Source organism: Myxocyprinus asiaticus, chromosome 9 (genome assembly GCF_019703515.2).
Source record: "Myxocyprinus asiaticus isolate MX2 ecotype Aquarium Trade chromosome 9, UBuf_Myxa_2, whole genome shotgun sequence".
Lineage (NCBI taxonomy): Eukaryota > Metazoa > Chordata > Actinopteri > Cypriniformes > Catostomidae > Myxocyprinus > Myxocyprinus asiaticus.
Window position 1 is genome coordinate 18941382 of NC_059352.1, and position 14641 is coordinate 18956022.

At 36.7% G+C, this 14641-nt stretch overlaps 1 protein-coding gene across 1 annotated transcript; it reads right to left on the bottom strand.

The window, feature by feature from the left end:
- Positions 1–2016: 2016 nt before the first annotated feature.
- Positions 2017–14191, bottom strand: ptger3 (prostaglandin E receptor 3 (subtype EP3)). The gene is made up of 2 exons (XM_051705949.1): positions 11800–14191; positions 2017–8153 (listed from the first exon to the last, which is right to left on the bottom strand). The coding sequence occupies exons 1-2, from the start codon at positions 12652–12654 to the stop codon at positions 7794–7796; spliced, it is 1215 nt and encodes a 404-aa protein (XP_051561909.1). The 5' UTR covers positions 12655–14191; the 3' UTR covers positions 2017–7793.
- Between the last annotated feature and the right edge of the window lie 450 nt (positions 14192–14641).

Here is a 14641-nt window from a genome sequence, read left to right on the forward strand (position 1 = left end):
ACACGTCTACAAGACGTATGTCAATAAGTATGTCTCAGATGTCAATAAGATATTCAGCAGGTGTCTTTGAGACATTTATGATTTAGTGTTTGTAAATCTGATCTTTTTAAGAGGTTTAGCAGATGTTAATTTGATTGTGATGCTTTCCAGATGAAAAGATCTAAAACAGACATCTTGGAGATGCACGTGTGCCATACCGATGGAACCAATATGGCAGCTGCCTCAACAGTTAAAGGTAGTTTACATATATTTCTGTTTGAATTGCCATGTTATTATGCAGTTGTTACCTGGAGTGATTTTTTTTTTGCTCTAAAACACTTTATAAAACATATGTGAATTAATGAATTAATGTAGTGATAAATATTTTGCTGGTAACATAGAAACAAATAACTTCCAGAGGACATGGACATCTTCGAGTAGAATCTCCATGTTGTCATCTCGTAATTCTGACACGATGTGAACGAATCTTAAATACAACAGTCCTAAATACAATGGTGACAGCCTTAAATACAATGGTTTTCAGGTAAACCTTTATAAAAGTGTATTTAAATTAATAGTCCTATAAAAATCATCAGAAGTCAATTACCCTTACGTAATTGAATTTAATAAAGTTTTTACAAGCAATTTAATTTCTTTCATTCAAATTAAGTCAGTTTCATTTGGCCAACATAATTTAGTTGGATTAGGTCAAATCAATGTACTAAAGTAATTTCAACTCAACTGCGTTAGGTTCGTCAAACTAAATTTACGAATGTTTAATCTAATACATTTTCTTATGTTGGCACTGTCAATTTGATAGCAACCGCTTACAGAGCTAAGCAGCACTCGAAACAAACATCACTTGAAAGACCCCATTTGAAAGATGCGTTTCAGATAATCCGATCACATGTGGTCAGCCCTAAATACAGGTCTAAACGGGGTCTAAAATGTTTTGTGATTGGACCACAAAAACCACATACAAATTTGGTCAAAAATGCACGTGACCACATCACATTTGAAGTGTAAATGCAAATCCATCCTGTATGCATCCTGGCAGCAGTGAAGCTCCACCCCTCACCTGTCAGTCAGCTGCTGCGCTAAAACAAGAGTTTAAACTTTGCCGTTTATCAGCAGCTTTAAAAGGAAATAACCGTCCGATCAGAAAATTTAAAAGCGTATACATACACAATCACAAGAGATTCATGGATCTTCTTTAGTGTGTCTGATATCAACACAGATGACATACTCGAACACCTGAAGCTATTTTAACACAGTTAATACACTAAAATAACAGATAATTCTGCTTGACATGTTGCGTCTGTGCTTAGATTAAATTTTAACCTCATCTGAGAGAAACAGAGCCCATTTTTTTCACGCTTTCTTTGTCTTTTCTGACTTTGCTGCACTTTATTATCATGCAGTAACACACTGACATAGTGACTGATGTATGTGGTCATTAAACAAAGACCCTCCCATCCAAATCTGAACACAAGTGGTCACAGGAAACGCATTTAAATGACCAGTTGTAAACAGCGGCGTGTCTCACCTGACCACATGTGATTGAATCACCCATGACGCTTGGTGGATACGGGGTCAAAGTGAATCTCAATCTAAGCACTAGCGCCAATCATCACCACAATGGTAACCCCCAAAACTACAGCCTAACAGACTCTTTTTATATACCAATATAAAAGAACATTAAACAATCTCCCCCTATTCTCATCTTGCCCAAAAATGCATAAAATAACACTTAATTTCAACATTTGTTCACCCCATCGAGTCCCATGCAAAGCATGCTGGCAAATGGAAATCCCTTGCCCAGTTTCATCAATGCTACAAAAATAATTAATGTAGTCCAAACTAAAATGGATTAAGTAAACTTCAGTTTTACAAATGTAATTAGATAGAACACATTTAAATCAAGTTGTGACAAAATGTCTAGAATTGTGTTGCTTTAGTTCATTTTAATTAAGCTGAACAAGTATTTAGTGTAAATATAATAATTAAATTGGAAGAAGACATGCAAGCCAACTGTAATGAGTAATCCCACATTTTCAATGTTTTTATTTTGCCTGGCAATTTGTACATACTAGAGACAATGTATTTCCATGTTAATATACACCGATCAGCCACAATATTAAAACCACCTGCCTAATATTGTGTATACAGTGCCAGCCTGTCTGGCACCAACAAACATGCCACAGTCCAAATCACTAAGATCAAATTTTTTCCCCCCATTCTGATGGTTGATGGGAACATTAACTGAAGCTCCTGACCCATATCTGCTTGATTTATGCACTGCTGCCACACGACTGGCTGATTAGATAATCGCATGGATCGTTGGTGCCAGATGGGCTGGTTTGAGTATTTCTGTAACTAATGATCTCCTGGGATTTTCACAACAGTCTCTAGAATTTACTCCAAATGGTGCCAAAAACAAAAAACATCCAGTGAGCAGCAGTTCTGTGGCCAGAAATGCCTTGTTGATGAGAGAGGTCAACAGAGAAAGGCTAGACTGGTTTGAACTGACAAAGTTTTTGATAACTCAGGTAACCGCTCTGTACAATTGTGGTGAGAAGAATAGCATCTCAGAATGCTATTCTGAGATGCGGGTTGGCACTGATTCGGCGGCACGAGGGGGGATCGACACAATATTAGGCAGGTGGTTTTAATGTTGTGGCTGATTGGTGTATAGATGGATCCAAAATGAGACAGCCATCTCATATACAATATCAATTAGCAATGAGAGATTGGTATCAGTGACAGGTTACATCATAAGAATACAATTATTTTAACACTGTCATAAGCAAGAAATTATACACACAACTTTTCCCTTGTCACAATGAATTTGAAAAATCAATCGAAATAAACCCTCAATAACACAATTTAGGGGAAACTGGTAACCGCCTCAAACCACCAATGATTATTGTGCAAAATGTGGATGGGGGTGCTTACAATAACTGAAGCACTTTAGTGTACCCCAACCCCCTCCCCAATCAAATTATCATAATGACACGAAACACAGTCCATCCTAGTGGATGGACAACACAGCATCAAATAATGATACACTTTAGAAGCACCATTACATGACAAGCACATTGCTGGTCAGTGCAGTTAGCAGACATGTCAAACAGTCGCAAGCATTTGCAAACATTTCTTATCAAAAACACACAAGCAAAGCCACGACCATCTGTTGATACAAGCATAATGACAGCCTTGACCGTGAATCGAGTCCAGGAGCTTACTGTAGCTGACATATGGTCTTGCAACATAAATAAATGTAAAACTCATAATACATTCATAAGACCCTGAAGTTTACAATGCCGGCTTGCCACATTGTGGCATTTTTTATTTGGCATCTGGCATTAAAGGGATAGTTCACCCAAATATGATTCTGTCATTATTTACTCACACTTATGTTGTTCCAGTTTTGACTTTCTTTCTTCCATGAAACATAAAGATGTTAGGCAGAATGTTAGCCTTAGTTACCATTCACTTTCATAACATCTTTTGTCCATACATTGAAAGTGAATGGTGACTGAGGCAGTTAGCGCCTAACAGAAATGTGTTCTATGGAGGGTTTTTACAGCATGAGGGTGAGTAAATGATGACAGAATTTTAATTTTTGGGTGAACTATCCCTATAAGACATTCACTGGTGGATATGATCCAAAATATGATTTGCTGGTGGCTTTTCATGCAAGCATTACCTGACGGCTCTTATTGCATGCACATATACAATAAATTATGAATTAGAGACAAATCAGTGGTTAATCTTAATCAATTAATCAGCTTTGTCCATGTCATGTAGTTCCACTTGTATGAACATGCTCTTTAACGTAGGTATGGACCTTTGAAACAACAACAATGGCTTGAAAAAAATGCAGGTTTGTTTTGAATTAGCTGACTTTCTGTCTTGACTTCAATACCATTATGTCACCCATTGGAATTATAAACATTTCTATATGAAAGAAACATAAATACAATGTCCTGAACAGCTGTTGGAGTAGATTTGATAAGAATTTAGGAAACAATCACAGTCACATTCATACAGTACATAGAAAGCACTGAATGGTCACAAGACAGACCTTTTTTATTAGCTCCATGCATGGACGTGCTGAAAGCAGGCTGGGTTTGTGCTCATGGATACATCAGGACTACTAATTTTGCAATAAAATATTATGCAATTATCCTACTTTCCATTGTTTTGTTCACAGTGTAAGCAGCTACCCAAGCGGACATCAGCAAGTCAAGCATGACAAGGTATCTTACAGTGCAACTTGAGCTCTAGCACACGTTATTTTCATTATTTCTTTTTTTTTTTTGCATGTCTGACTCATTAGGGCCATCTTCATTTTAATTTATCTCAAATTTGCAAAAAATATTCTGTTTTCCCCAGAAAACCATTTACTTTTGCAATTAACATTTCCTGTGCAATCAGAATTCTCATTCTAGGGTTTCCTCTGATGTTAGCCCTTTTTGGTGGAAGTATAAAACAGGCAATTTATTACCCCCTAAATGAAATTTTCATGTTTGTATTTCCTGCAAACACCACCTTTTCACATCAACCAATTTTATAGAGCTTTGACCTCTAAGAAAATACAATACATTGCCTCTACCTCTTTTCCAAACACTGCTTGGGCATATTCCTTGCTCATTTATCTTTTATTTGCCATAGTGTGAAGTCACTGGTAAGAACATTTTCAGTGTCCTGAAAGAGAGTTCAACAGGTTTCAAAGAGCTGGGTATAGAGGAGTTTTTCTTATTTGTTTTATTATATTTTGTTAGGCCATTTTTTTTCCTCCTCTTTTCTCCCCAATTTGGAATGCCCAATTCCCAATGCGCTGTAAGTCCTCGTGGTGGCGTAGTGACTCGCCTCAATCTGGATGGTGGAGAACGAATCTCAGATGCCTCCGCATCAGAGACTGTCAATCCACGCATCTTATCACGTGGCTTGTTGAGTGGAGGCTCAATACTATTCTCTGCAGTATCCACAGACAACTCACCATGTGCCCCACCGAGAGCGAGAACCACATTATAGCAACCACAAGGAGATTACCCCATGTGACTCTACCCTCCCTAGCAACCAGGCCAATTTGGGTGCTTAGGAGACCTGGCTGGAGTCACTCTGCACACCCTGGATTCGAACTCGTGGCTCCAGGGGTGACAGTCAGCGTCAATACTCGCTGAGCTACCCAGGCCCCCTGAGTTTTATACATTTTAAATTATCCTGTGGTCTAGTAAAAAAATAAAAAGTATATCTTTCATGTAAAACATTTCTGGCCAAATATTCCTTTGAATAAAGGTTTAAAATATGCATTTGGATGAAACATGTTAGATCCCTGTCAATCTACCTTTCTGATATCATATAGTACACTCACTAAGCACTTTATTAGGAACACCTGTACACCTATTATTCATGCGATTATCTAATCAGCCAATCATGTGGCAGCAGGACAATACATAAAATCAGGCAGATCCGGGTCAAGAGCTTAAGTTAATGTTCTCATCAACCATCATAATGGGGGGGGGGATGTGATCTCAGTGATTTGGACCATGCCATGATTGTTGGTGCCAACTGGTTTGAGTATTTCTGTAATTGCTGATCTCCTGGGATTTTCACGCACAACATTCTCTAGAGTTTACTCGGAATGGTGCCAAAAAACATCCAGTGAGCAGCAGTTCTGCGGATGGAAACACCTTGTTGATGCGAGAGGTCAACGGAGAATGGCCAAATTGGTTCGAGCTGACAGAAAGGCTACGATTTCTCAGATAACCACTCTGTACAACTGTAGTGAGCAGAATAGCATCTCTGAATGCACACCACGTCGCACCATGCGGCAGGTGGGCTATAACAGCAAAAGACCACATCGGGTATATTATTAGGACCGTAGTGTTCCTAATAAAGTGCTTAGTGAGTGTATGTTGCTCATTTAATCACTGTTATTCACTGCAATTAATATAAAGTGCTATTTAGCACGATGATCTAAGGGCCCTCTCTTCACCAATAAACAAATGCACAGTGCGACCATATATAATATGCTAAGATAATGTTTAGTCACATTTAATAAGATGTATAATTACAGCTGGCCCAATTAAATATCGGCCCACAGCTTCAACCGCAGCATCCTTGGTGATAATTTATGCATGTCCAATTAAAGGTGCTGTAATCAATTCTTTTATGGAATGGTATGCAGAAAATGTTACTTCTCCCTGAAAGATTTCCATGAAATAGATGTTCTGAGATATCTCACCGGTCTCTGTGACAACACTACATGGTGCAAACAGTCAAATAAATTTGCCACGGACACCTTCTCTGACTAGCCAATCAGGAGACTGTGATGTGCTTTCTGCCTGTCAATTTTTAACGTTCTCATAGTGTACTAGTTGTAGCAGTTTAATTAGGTTAAAAGTCATATTCAGATTCATATCAGTGGTCAACTGAGGGCACTATTTTGCTACTGATGTGTTTGACAACTGTGAGAAGGTGATGGTCTCAATGGTATCTCTGGAGGGTGGTCTTTTGGAAGAAGAGGCATGTCTAATTCAACAGCTCTCTGGAAGTTCCAGTACAGCTAAAATCGCTTACAGCACCTTTCAGTAAAATGTACCAAACAAAAATTAGACCTTTTGCTTCAAGAACAATCATTTTCAGCAGGAGTAATAAGAAACATCTGCACCAGTAAAAGCGCTCATTAAATATTTTTTGCAAAGTAAAACTACTTTAAATATTACATAATTTACCATTAATTGGATTTGACATAACAAAAGCTTTAATGACCTCCTGACAACAATTATTGTGAAAAAAGCAACTTCCATAAATGTCTTATAATCTCGATAAGACGAAATTGCTTTCCATTTGACTTTTAGAGGCCTTGGGTTTATGATTCAAACCGCTTATACTATCAAAAATACTGCAAATACAAAAATGCAGTACCTTGAGGCACTTTACAATTTAAAAATGAATTCTGGTGTGTCAAAGTGTGGCTAGAAATGAGAATTGGCTATTAAAATTGGCATCCTGAAAGGAGCTGTTCCAATGTCAGAAATCCTTTTACCAAAATGTTACATTAGAGCCATTCATTGTTGTATTAACTCAGGAATTCAGCTCCAAAAACTCAAGCAAAGAATTCAAACAATTAAGCATAGTAATCAGCCCCTAAAAATGCTTTGCAGACTTAACATTGAGAAGTGCATTAAAAAATAAATAAATAAATACATGTTTAGAGTTTAGTCTCTAAAGCGAGCCATGAGCTCTTCAGCTGAATGTACACAGCAGTGGTTTGGAAAAGGGAATTTGAGACCACTCAGTGCTTTACTGCAAGTGCAAATTAAACCACTCTGACATTTAACAGACCATAAATTATCATCAAGAAACGTTCCTTCTCTTTTCTTGTTGTTGGCTTGTGATTAACTACGTAGGTTTTTCTATATCATACCAACATTATCACCCCTATGACTGTAGTTTAAAACAATCAGTCTCCATTGGAGCTGGCAAACATCAATTTCTGATTTAATCAAACCTCATTTACTAATATTGCTGTTCAGTATTGGCAGGATATATGACTTGGAGCCATTTTGTTTCACTTCAAAGGATTCTAATTGAGTAACCATGTACAAAATCCCTTTGAATGTATTGACTGTAACAGGTTGGCTACACCAGAAAGACTGAGGCGTTTGCATGGTAGCATGCTGACTTCACCATACATTCACAAATATAACAATTCACAGATTTCCAGATCATTATTTTTCGGACTTTGGATGATTATGTCAACTGAACAACTGAACCTGTTTTTTAGGCAGTGTAAATTATTATCACTGTCCCTCATTTTCTCCATTTAAGTTGCTGTTCTCCACGTTCGGGCACTGTTTCTGAACGTTGTCATTCTGAATGGCCTTTTTATTTAGGGCACCCATAGGGCAATGAGCTTCCTTCGGCCCCTCCAATGAGCACTTGGATACTGCACTGGCCACCTGGCAGAACTTCCTTAGGAGAATCTCCCTCAGAAGCAGGTAAACCCATGGATCTAGAATCTGATTAAGTGAAGCCAGACGAATGGCTGTGAGAAAGAAGTTGCAGTCCATTGGCATGTCCTGGCTGGATGGGAGAGGTAAACCAGCAGACTTGCAGTAATGTGAGGACGTGTGAGTCGAGATCATTTTCAACATAAGGACCTGTGGAAAGGAAGGAGATACCTAAATTGGGCATATTATATAAATGACATTAATAATACTCACTCATTCAAAGAGTCATTATTTTTCATTCAAAAATGAAGAGAAAAAGCAGCCTTTAAAACTCCTTTATACTGTATCTGCGGCCACAGAATTCCAAAAATGTTTACACGTCATGCATGTGTGTACATGTCACATACTCCTTGTGAGTTTGTTTATTAAATATTTTGGTAAATTAGTTCCATTTCACACATTTTGCCATATTAAAACACATTTTGTAGAATTCTGCAGATTTTCATCCACAATCAGTACAGAAAAAAATATGGGAAAAAAGTTTATAGATTCAGTGTGGGCCTAGTTATGAAAAACTTGGGTCACGCTAAATTTTTTTTTTGTCCAGATGTATTGTTATTCAAAAATACTTTAAAAATACAATTCAAACATAACAATTATTTGAACACACCTCTTCTATGATGATGTTTTTAATTATTTCGTTTTAATTAATTTTGATATTTTTTCTGGGTCTTAAAGTAAATAATTTAATGTGGTGTAACTGTCCGGAGACAGTAAAAAATAAAAAAAATAATTTTTATTCTTGTATATAGTTTTTGTATAAAATATTATTAATATTTGAAAACTATGTATGTTGTAATTTTGTTGAAATGTGACAATAAAAAACATAAAACAGAGAGGACCCCTTTTATGATTTTGTGTGAAGAAAAAAAAAAAGATACTTTGACTTTTTTTATTTTATTCCGGTTTGTAACCTTGACAAAACTTCTTGATATTCTTAACTAAAAAAGTCATGATATTTGTAAAAATCAGTTTGAATCAGTTTTTTTTTTAAATTAAATGATTAAGTTGCATACACTCTGATGCATTCAGGGTGCAAGAAAAGTATTTTAACTTGATGACCTTTTACTTCATGGTTACACCACATGACATTTTTAAAGTTGTAAAATCAGTTTTTTGGTACAAAATGCTCAGTGCTTTTCATAATTTATGAAACAAACATGGACACAAAGATTACATTTCTACGAATTCGACACAGGTGTTTTAAACTAGATATTTAAAAGATTTCTAATTTTTATAATCTCGAACAACCTTATTTTCAGTGACCCATTTACTTAACTGGAATTTTTTTGTTGTTTTGTTTAATGTCAGTTCATATCAGCAACCCCTAGATTGACAAAAGGTCACATTCTTTTTTCCTTTATCTCTAAAGACAAATCACCTCTTCTATGATGATGCTTTCAATTATTGAGTTTTAAGTCATTTTGAAAAAAAATTCTGGGTCTTGAAGTAAAACCTGTCAACTCACCAGAGACTGTAGGCTAAAAAAAAACAAAAAAACATTTTATTCTTCTCTTTTTAAAATAAGTAGTGAAACCGTTTTATTATAAAATAGTATTCATATTTGAAAAACAATTTTGTTGTAATGTGAAAAAAATAAAAAAAATAAAGAGGACTCCTTTAGACACTTATTACTGTGTATGAATAATAATAATAATAAAAAATCTATATTTTGACATTTTTATTTTGTTCAGAAAACTTCTTGATATTCTTGACTCAAAAAATCATGATATTTGTTTAAATTCAGTTTGAAAACTTTTGTTTATTTAATTATAAGTTGTGTCAAGGGTGTAGATTTAGCTTGAACTTGCTTGTTCTGACGTTTCTTGCACCTTGACTACATCAGCGTGTACACAACTTAGGGACATGATACCCCCTACATCAACCCGGAATCTACGCCCCTGAATTGTGTACACGCTGATGTAGTCAAGGTGCAAGAAACGTATTTTGAACGGATGACCTTTTACTTGATGGTTACACCACGTGCTATTTTTAAAGTTGCTAATAATATATATATATATATATATATATATATATATATATATATATATATATATATATATATATTATAGAAAATCCTATAAATGCTTTTCCAAAATGTATTAAACAAACATGGACACAAAGATTACATTTCTACAAACTTTGCGTAAAACAAAGTTTGTAGAAATGTAACGTTTTTTTTTTAAAGATTTCTCTTTTGTATCACCTGGGACAACATTGAATTTACTTAACAGTTTTACCTATTTGTAGGAAATGTACTCAATTTAGTGCAAAAAAGAGTAAATAGAGACTTTTAGTGGCTGAGCACATTTAGGTTAAGGCATTCATCAGGCTGGACTGAAATAACACTATGCATGCATACCGCGGTAAAGTTAGTTTTAAGTTCGACATTCGTTGGATATTCGGTTTCTCTTACCCGCGCTCTCTTCAGTCGACAATCTTACAAAGATGTCATAAGCACATTTGGTTTAAAGGGAGTTTAACTATATTATATGGGCTTAAAAATTGGACTCGGGACAATCAACGCTTGGTGTGGCTGCAAAATTATGCCTGAAATGCTCCGATGCACTTTGACTGCCTAGCAAAAGTAAGGGACCGTCTGAAAACTCCACCAAATACGCTAAAACATAGGAAATGTCCACTCATTCATTCAATTGACGTGCAAGTTATACATGAAAGAAAAAGAAAAAAAAACAGTAAAATACATTTTCATATTCAGAATGTTGTAGTAACTTCCCAGAGGATAATCTGTAATAATTTCATCTGTAGTAAGTCCATCTATCCTCTTGGAAGTTACTACAACTTTTAGAATGAGAAAATATAATTTTGATGAATTTTAGTTAATTTTTTTCTAATATAATTAATAACTGTACTAATATAATTGATTTTACTGTAATAATCTCACCTGTAGTAAATCCATCTATCTTCTGGGAAGTTGCTACAGCCTTTAGAATGAGAAAATATCATTTTGGTGAATTTGTTTCTAAAATAATTGATTACTGTACTAATATAATTGATCTTACTGTAATAATGTCATCTGTAGTAAATCCATCTATTTTCTGTGAAGTTACTACAACCTTTAGAATGAGAAAATATCATTTTGGTGAATTTTAGTGAATTTGTTTCTAAAATAATTGATTACTGTACTAAAATAATTGATGATACTGTAATACTCTCATCTGTAGTAAGTAGGTCTATCCTCTGGGAAGTTACTACAACCTTTAGAATGAGAAAATATCATTTTGGTGAATTTTAGTTTAATTTTTTCTAAAATAATGAATAACTACTAATATAATTGATCATACTGTAATAATCTCATCTGTAGTAAGTCCGTCTATCCTCTGGGAAGTTACTACAACATTCTGATTGTGAATATGTATTTTATTGTTTGTTTGTGTTTTTTTTTTTCTTCTTTCTTTCATGTATAACTTGCACGTCAATTGAATGAATGAGTGGACATTTCCTATGTTTTAGCGTATTTGGTGGAGTTTTCAGACGGTCCCTTACTTCTGCTAGGCAGTCAAAGTGCATCGGAGCATTTCAGGCATAATTTTGCAGCCACACCAAGCGTTGATTGTCCTGAGTCCAATTTTTAAGCCCATATAATATAGTTAAACTCCCTTTAAACCAAATGTGCTTATGACATCTTTGTAAGATTGTCGACTGAAGAGAGCGCGGGTAAGAGAAACCGAATATCCAACGAATGTCGAACTTAAAACTAACTTTACCGCGGTATGCATGCTTACATGTGATAACTACAGTAAGTGTATCTGGGAAAAGCTGATATAATACGTACCAGTAGAGGTGACCAACATGTCAACAAAACACACATAATGCCCATCAGTTGAATAACAGTCTCTGTCGTTAATCTCTCCCATTGCTTGGATGACTGGGTCGAGTTTGACTTCGTTTTGCAACGTGTAACCAATGCACGGATGGTCACAACATTACAGGACAATGTGACAAGCAAAGAAAATATCCCCAACAGAGCAAAAGTAGTGGCAAAAAACGTATTTCCCGTTACGTCCTTGTCCCCAGTACTTATGAAGCACCAAGTGCCTGGCCACTGCAAAGTGTATTTCCCAACCCCAGCAACAGGCAATAAGGCAAAGAGCAAAACCAGACACCAGATAATGACCAGAACCTGCTTGGTCACGTTTGTTTTCATGTAATTTGAGTACCAGTGAGGAGCAGTGATGGCTAAGGCCCTCTCAATGGCCATGGCACTGGCTAGAAAGAGAGAACACAACCCAAAAGTGGTCATACACACCCCAAAGAAGGCGCAAAGGGTTCCCGACGAGTCCACTCTGTCCCATTTCAGACCTGCTCTGTAGACCGAAATGACTATAGGGCTTGTGAGCAGTTGGCCGAAAAGGTCAGCTAACGCCAAAGACCCGATGCAAAGCAGAAAGGATTGCTTTCTTTTATTTTCCTTTCTTCTGTACGCATTATAAACGAGCAGCATAGCAAAGGAGTTCCCGACCATTCCGGTGACCATCATAGTGATGGGAAAAACCACGGACACGGATCCACAACCGCCACTTTTGCCGGTGCTGTCCTGTACAGATCTGGAGACGTTAGACTCCAGCATCATGGTTCCAACAGAGAGGTTTCGCTGCAAAACATCCGAAGACTGACATTCAGATGTCATCCTTTTTCAGGGAGCGTGTTCATGGCCCCAATAGCCCTTTGAAGCAGGTAAAGTGCCCCAGTGAAGTCTTCTTCGCTTCTGTCTCACTTTCTGCGCTCTGCTGCAGGAGCGCGCGCTGAACGGGTGCGCGATGCGTTATAAACAGAGGCGGGACCCTTCTGGAAATGTCAAAAATGCCTAGAAAGACAACATAAAATAACACACAACCACAAAAAATATCTGGACAAAAACACAAAGGGAAAAAGATTGTTTTAACTTTAGTCAAAAACATTACACGTATTATAGCTCTGTTTTGTATGCGCATTCGCTTAGGGGCCGTTCAAACCGAATAGAACGCGTTACTGCGCTAAAAACAAAGAAAAGAAGAAGCGACAATTAGGCTATAACAGAACGCGTTTATCAAAAGTTGAAGTTCTGACACAATTTGACACGATGGCGCTCCTGCACGAGACGGTAAAAAACAACGAAACGCTGCGCAACAGTCAAAAGACTAAGTCTAGCGCATGTTTACATTAGGAAATCAATTGGAAAAACACAAACTAAAACGTGTTCGGTGTGAACGGGCCCTTGGTGTGCCTTTTGTGTACAACACCTGCTTTACCCGTGTTTCTCCTCAAATACAGAAGGCATATTACCTTCCAACCACACGCTAATGGAACATATGAATTTCTATATAACAGACGGAATGTTAATAAGTCACGTCAGACCAAACGTTGTAGCTAGAAAACTGCCCCGTTAGTTTTCACGGAGTCTCATTCTGCTGCAACACAGGCTCACAGATGGTTTGGAACGCAACAAGTGCCACCTAGCGCACGAGAAAGGACTCTCTTGAAATCTTCATTATCATGTCAGTCACCGCAGTGCAGGGGTATTTATGCCAATTCTAGTGGCTATGTGGCAATACGGAGCGCTGTAATAAAATTTCAGGCAATTAATACACGAAATACTATTCTATACGGTAGACAGGAGAAACAAAACACGCAACACTTCATGATAATGCAATTTACCACAAGCAGCTGTCTCCGACAATGTCATTGCTTTTGTGTGGTACCATAAATGCAAAAAAACATTGCCCTTTATAGCCTATAAATTATAGTTGTTGCTCGCAGTAGGCCAAATCCTATGAATGTCTTCGATAGTATTATTTAAAACATACTTACAAAAAAAAAAAAAAAAAAAAGTACATTAGGGCCTAAATTTGACCCAAGTCTTTTTTTCGCCAATAGGTTCTACATAAAAACAAACTTTTGGGCATTAAAGGGATAGTTCACCCAAAAATGAAAATTCTCTCATCATTTACAACCCTCGTGCTATCCCAGATGTGTATGACTTCTTTTCTTCTGCTGAACACTAAGTAAGATTTCTAGACTATCTCGGCTCTGTAGGTCCATCCAATGCAAGTGAATTGTGGCCAGAACTTTGAAGGTCCAAAAAGCACATAAAGGCAGCATGTTTTAGCAGAAGAAAGTCATACACATTTGGTATGGCACTAAGGGTGAATTGAGTAAACGATGAGAGCATTTTCATTTTTGGGTGAACAATACCTTTAAGGGTCATTTGGGTGAATATTTAGCTATTTGTTGGTAGCAACTACGGTTTGGTTTTTTAATTTCATACATTCCTCTAGATTAAGTTTTGCTAAGGTGACCCTTGGCCTAATCATTGACAAATCGCTTCTTGAATGGACATGGGCCCAGATTTGAGTTAAGCTATAGTTCAAAGAACACATATTGACCTCACACTGTGACCAGTTGTCACAATAGAAAATCTGGCTTCTTTATTTAATTGCCCCTTGTCTAAATTTATACCAGGATAGTTTAATTGTTTACACTACAGCCATTACAAAAATACTGAAATTTTAATTTGGAGAATAGGGTTTCAGATTAGGTGTATGAAACCAAATTCAGCCCTGGTTACAATCTGAGTGTGTGTGTGTACACCTACTCACTAGCACAAAACCATTCTTATAAAGTTCACATGGAATCAA

What these genes read in the sequence shown, in the direction of transcription:
- ptger3 (XM_051705949.1), bottom strand. Translation starts at nt 12,654, where the DNA reads ATGACATCTGAATGTCAGTCTTCGGATGTTTTGCAGCGAAACCTCTCT. An exon ending in CATGTTGGTCACCTCTACTG is followed by an intron (nt 8,154 to 11,799) that starts GTACGTATTATA and finishes TCCTTTCCACAG; the next exon opens with GTCCTTATGTTGAAAATGAT.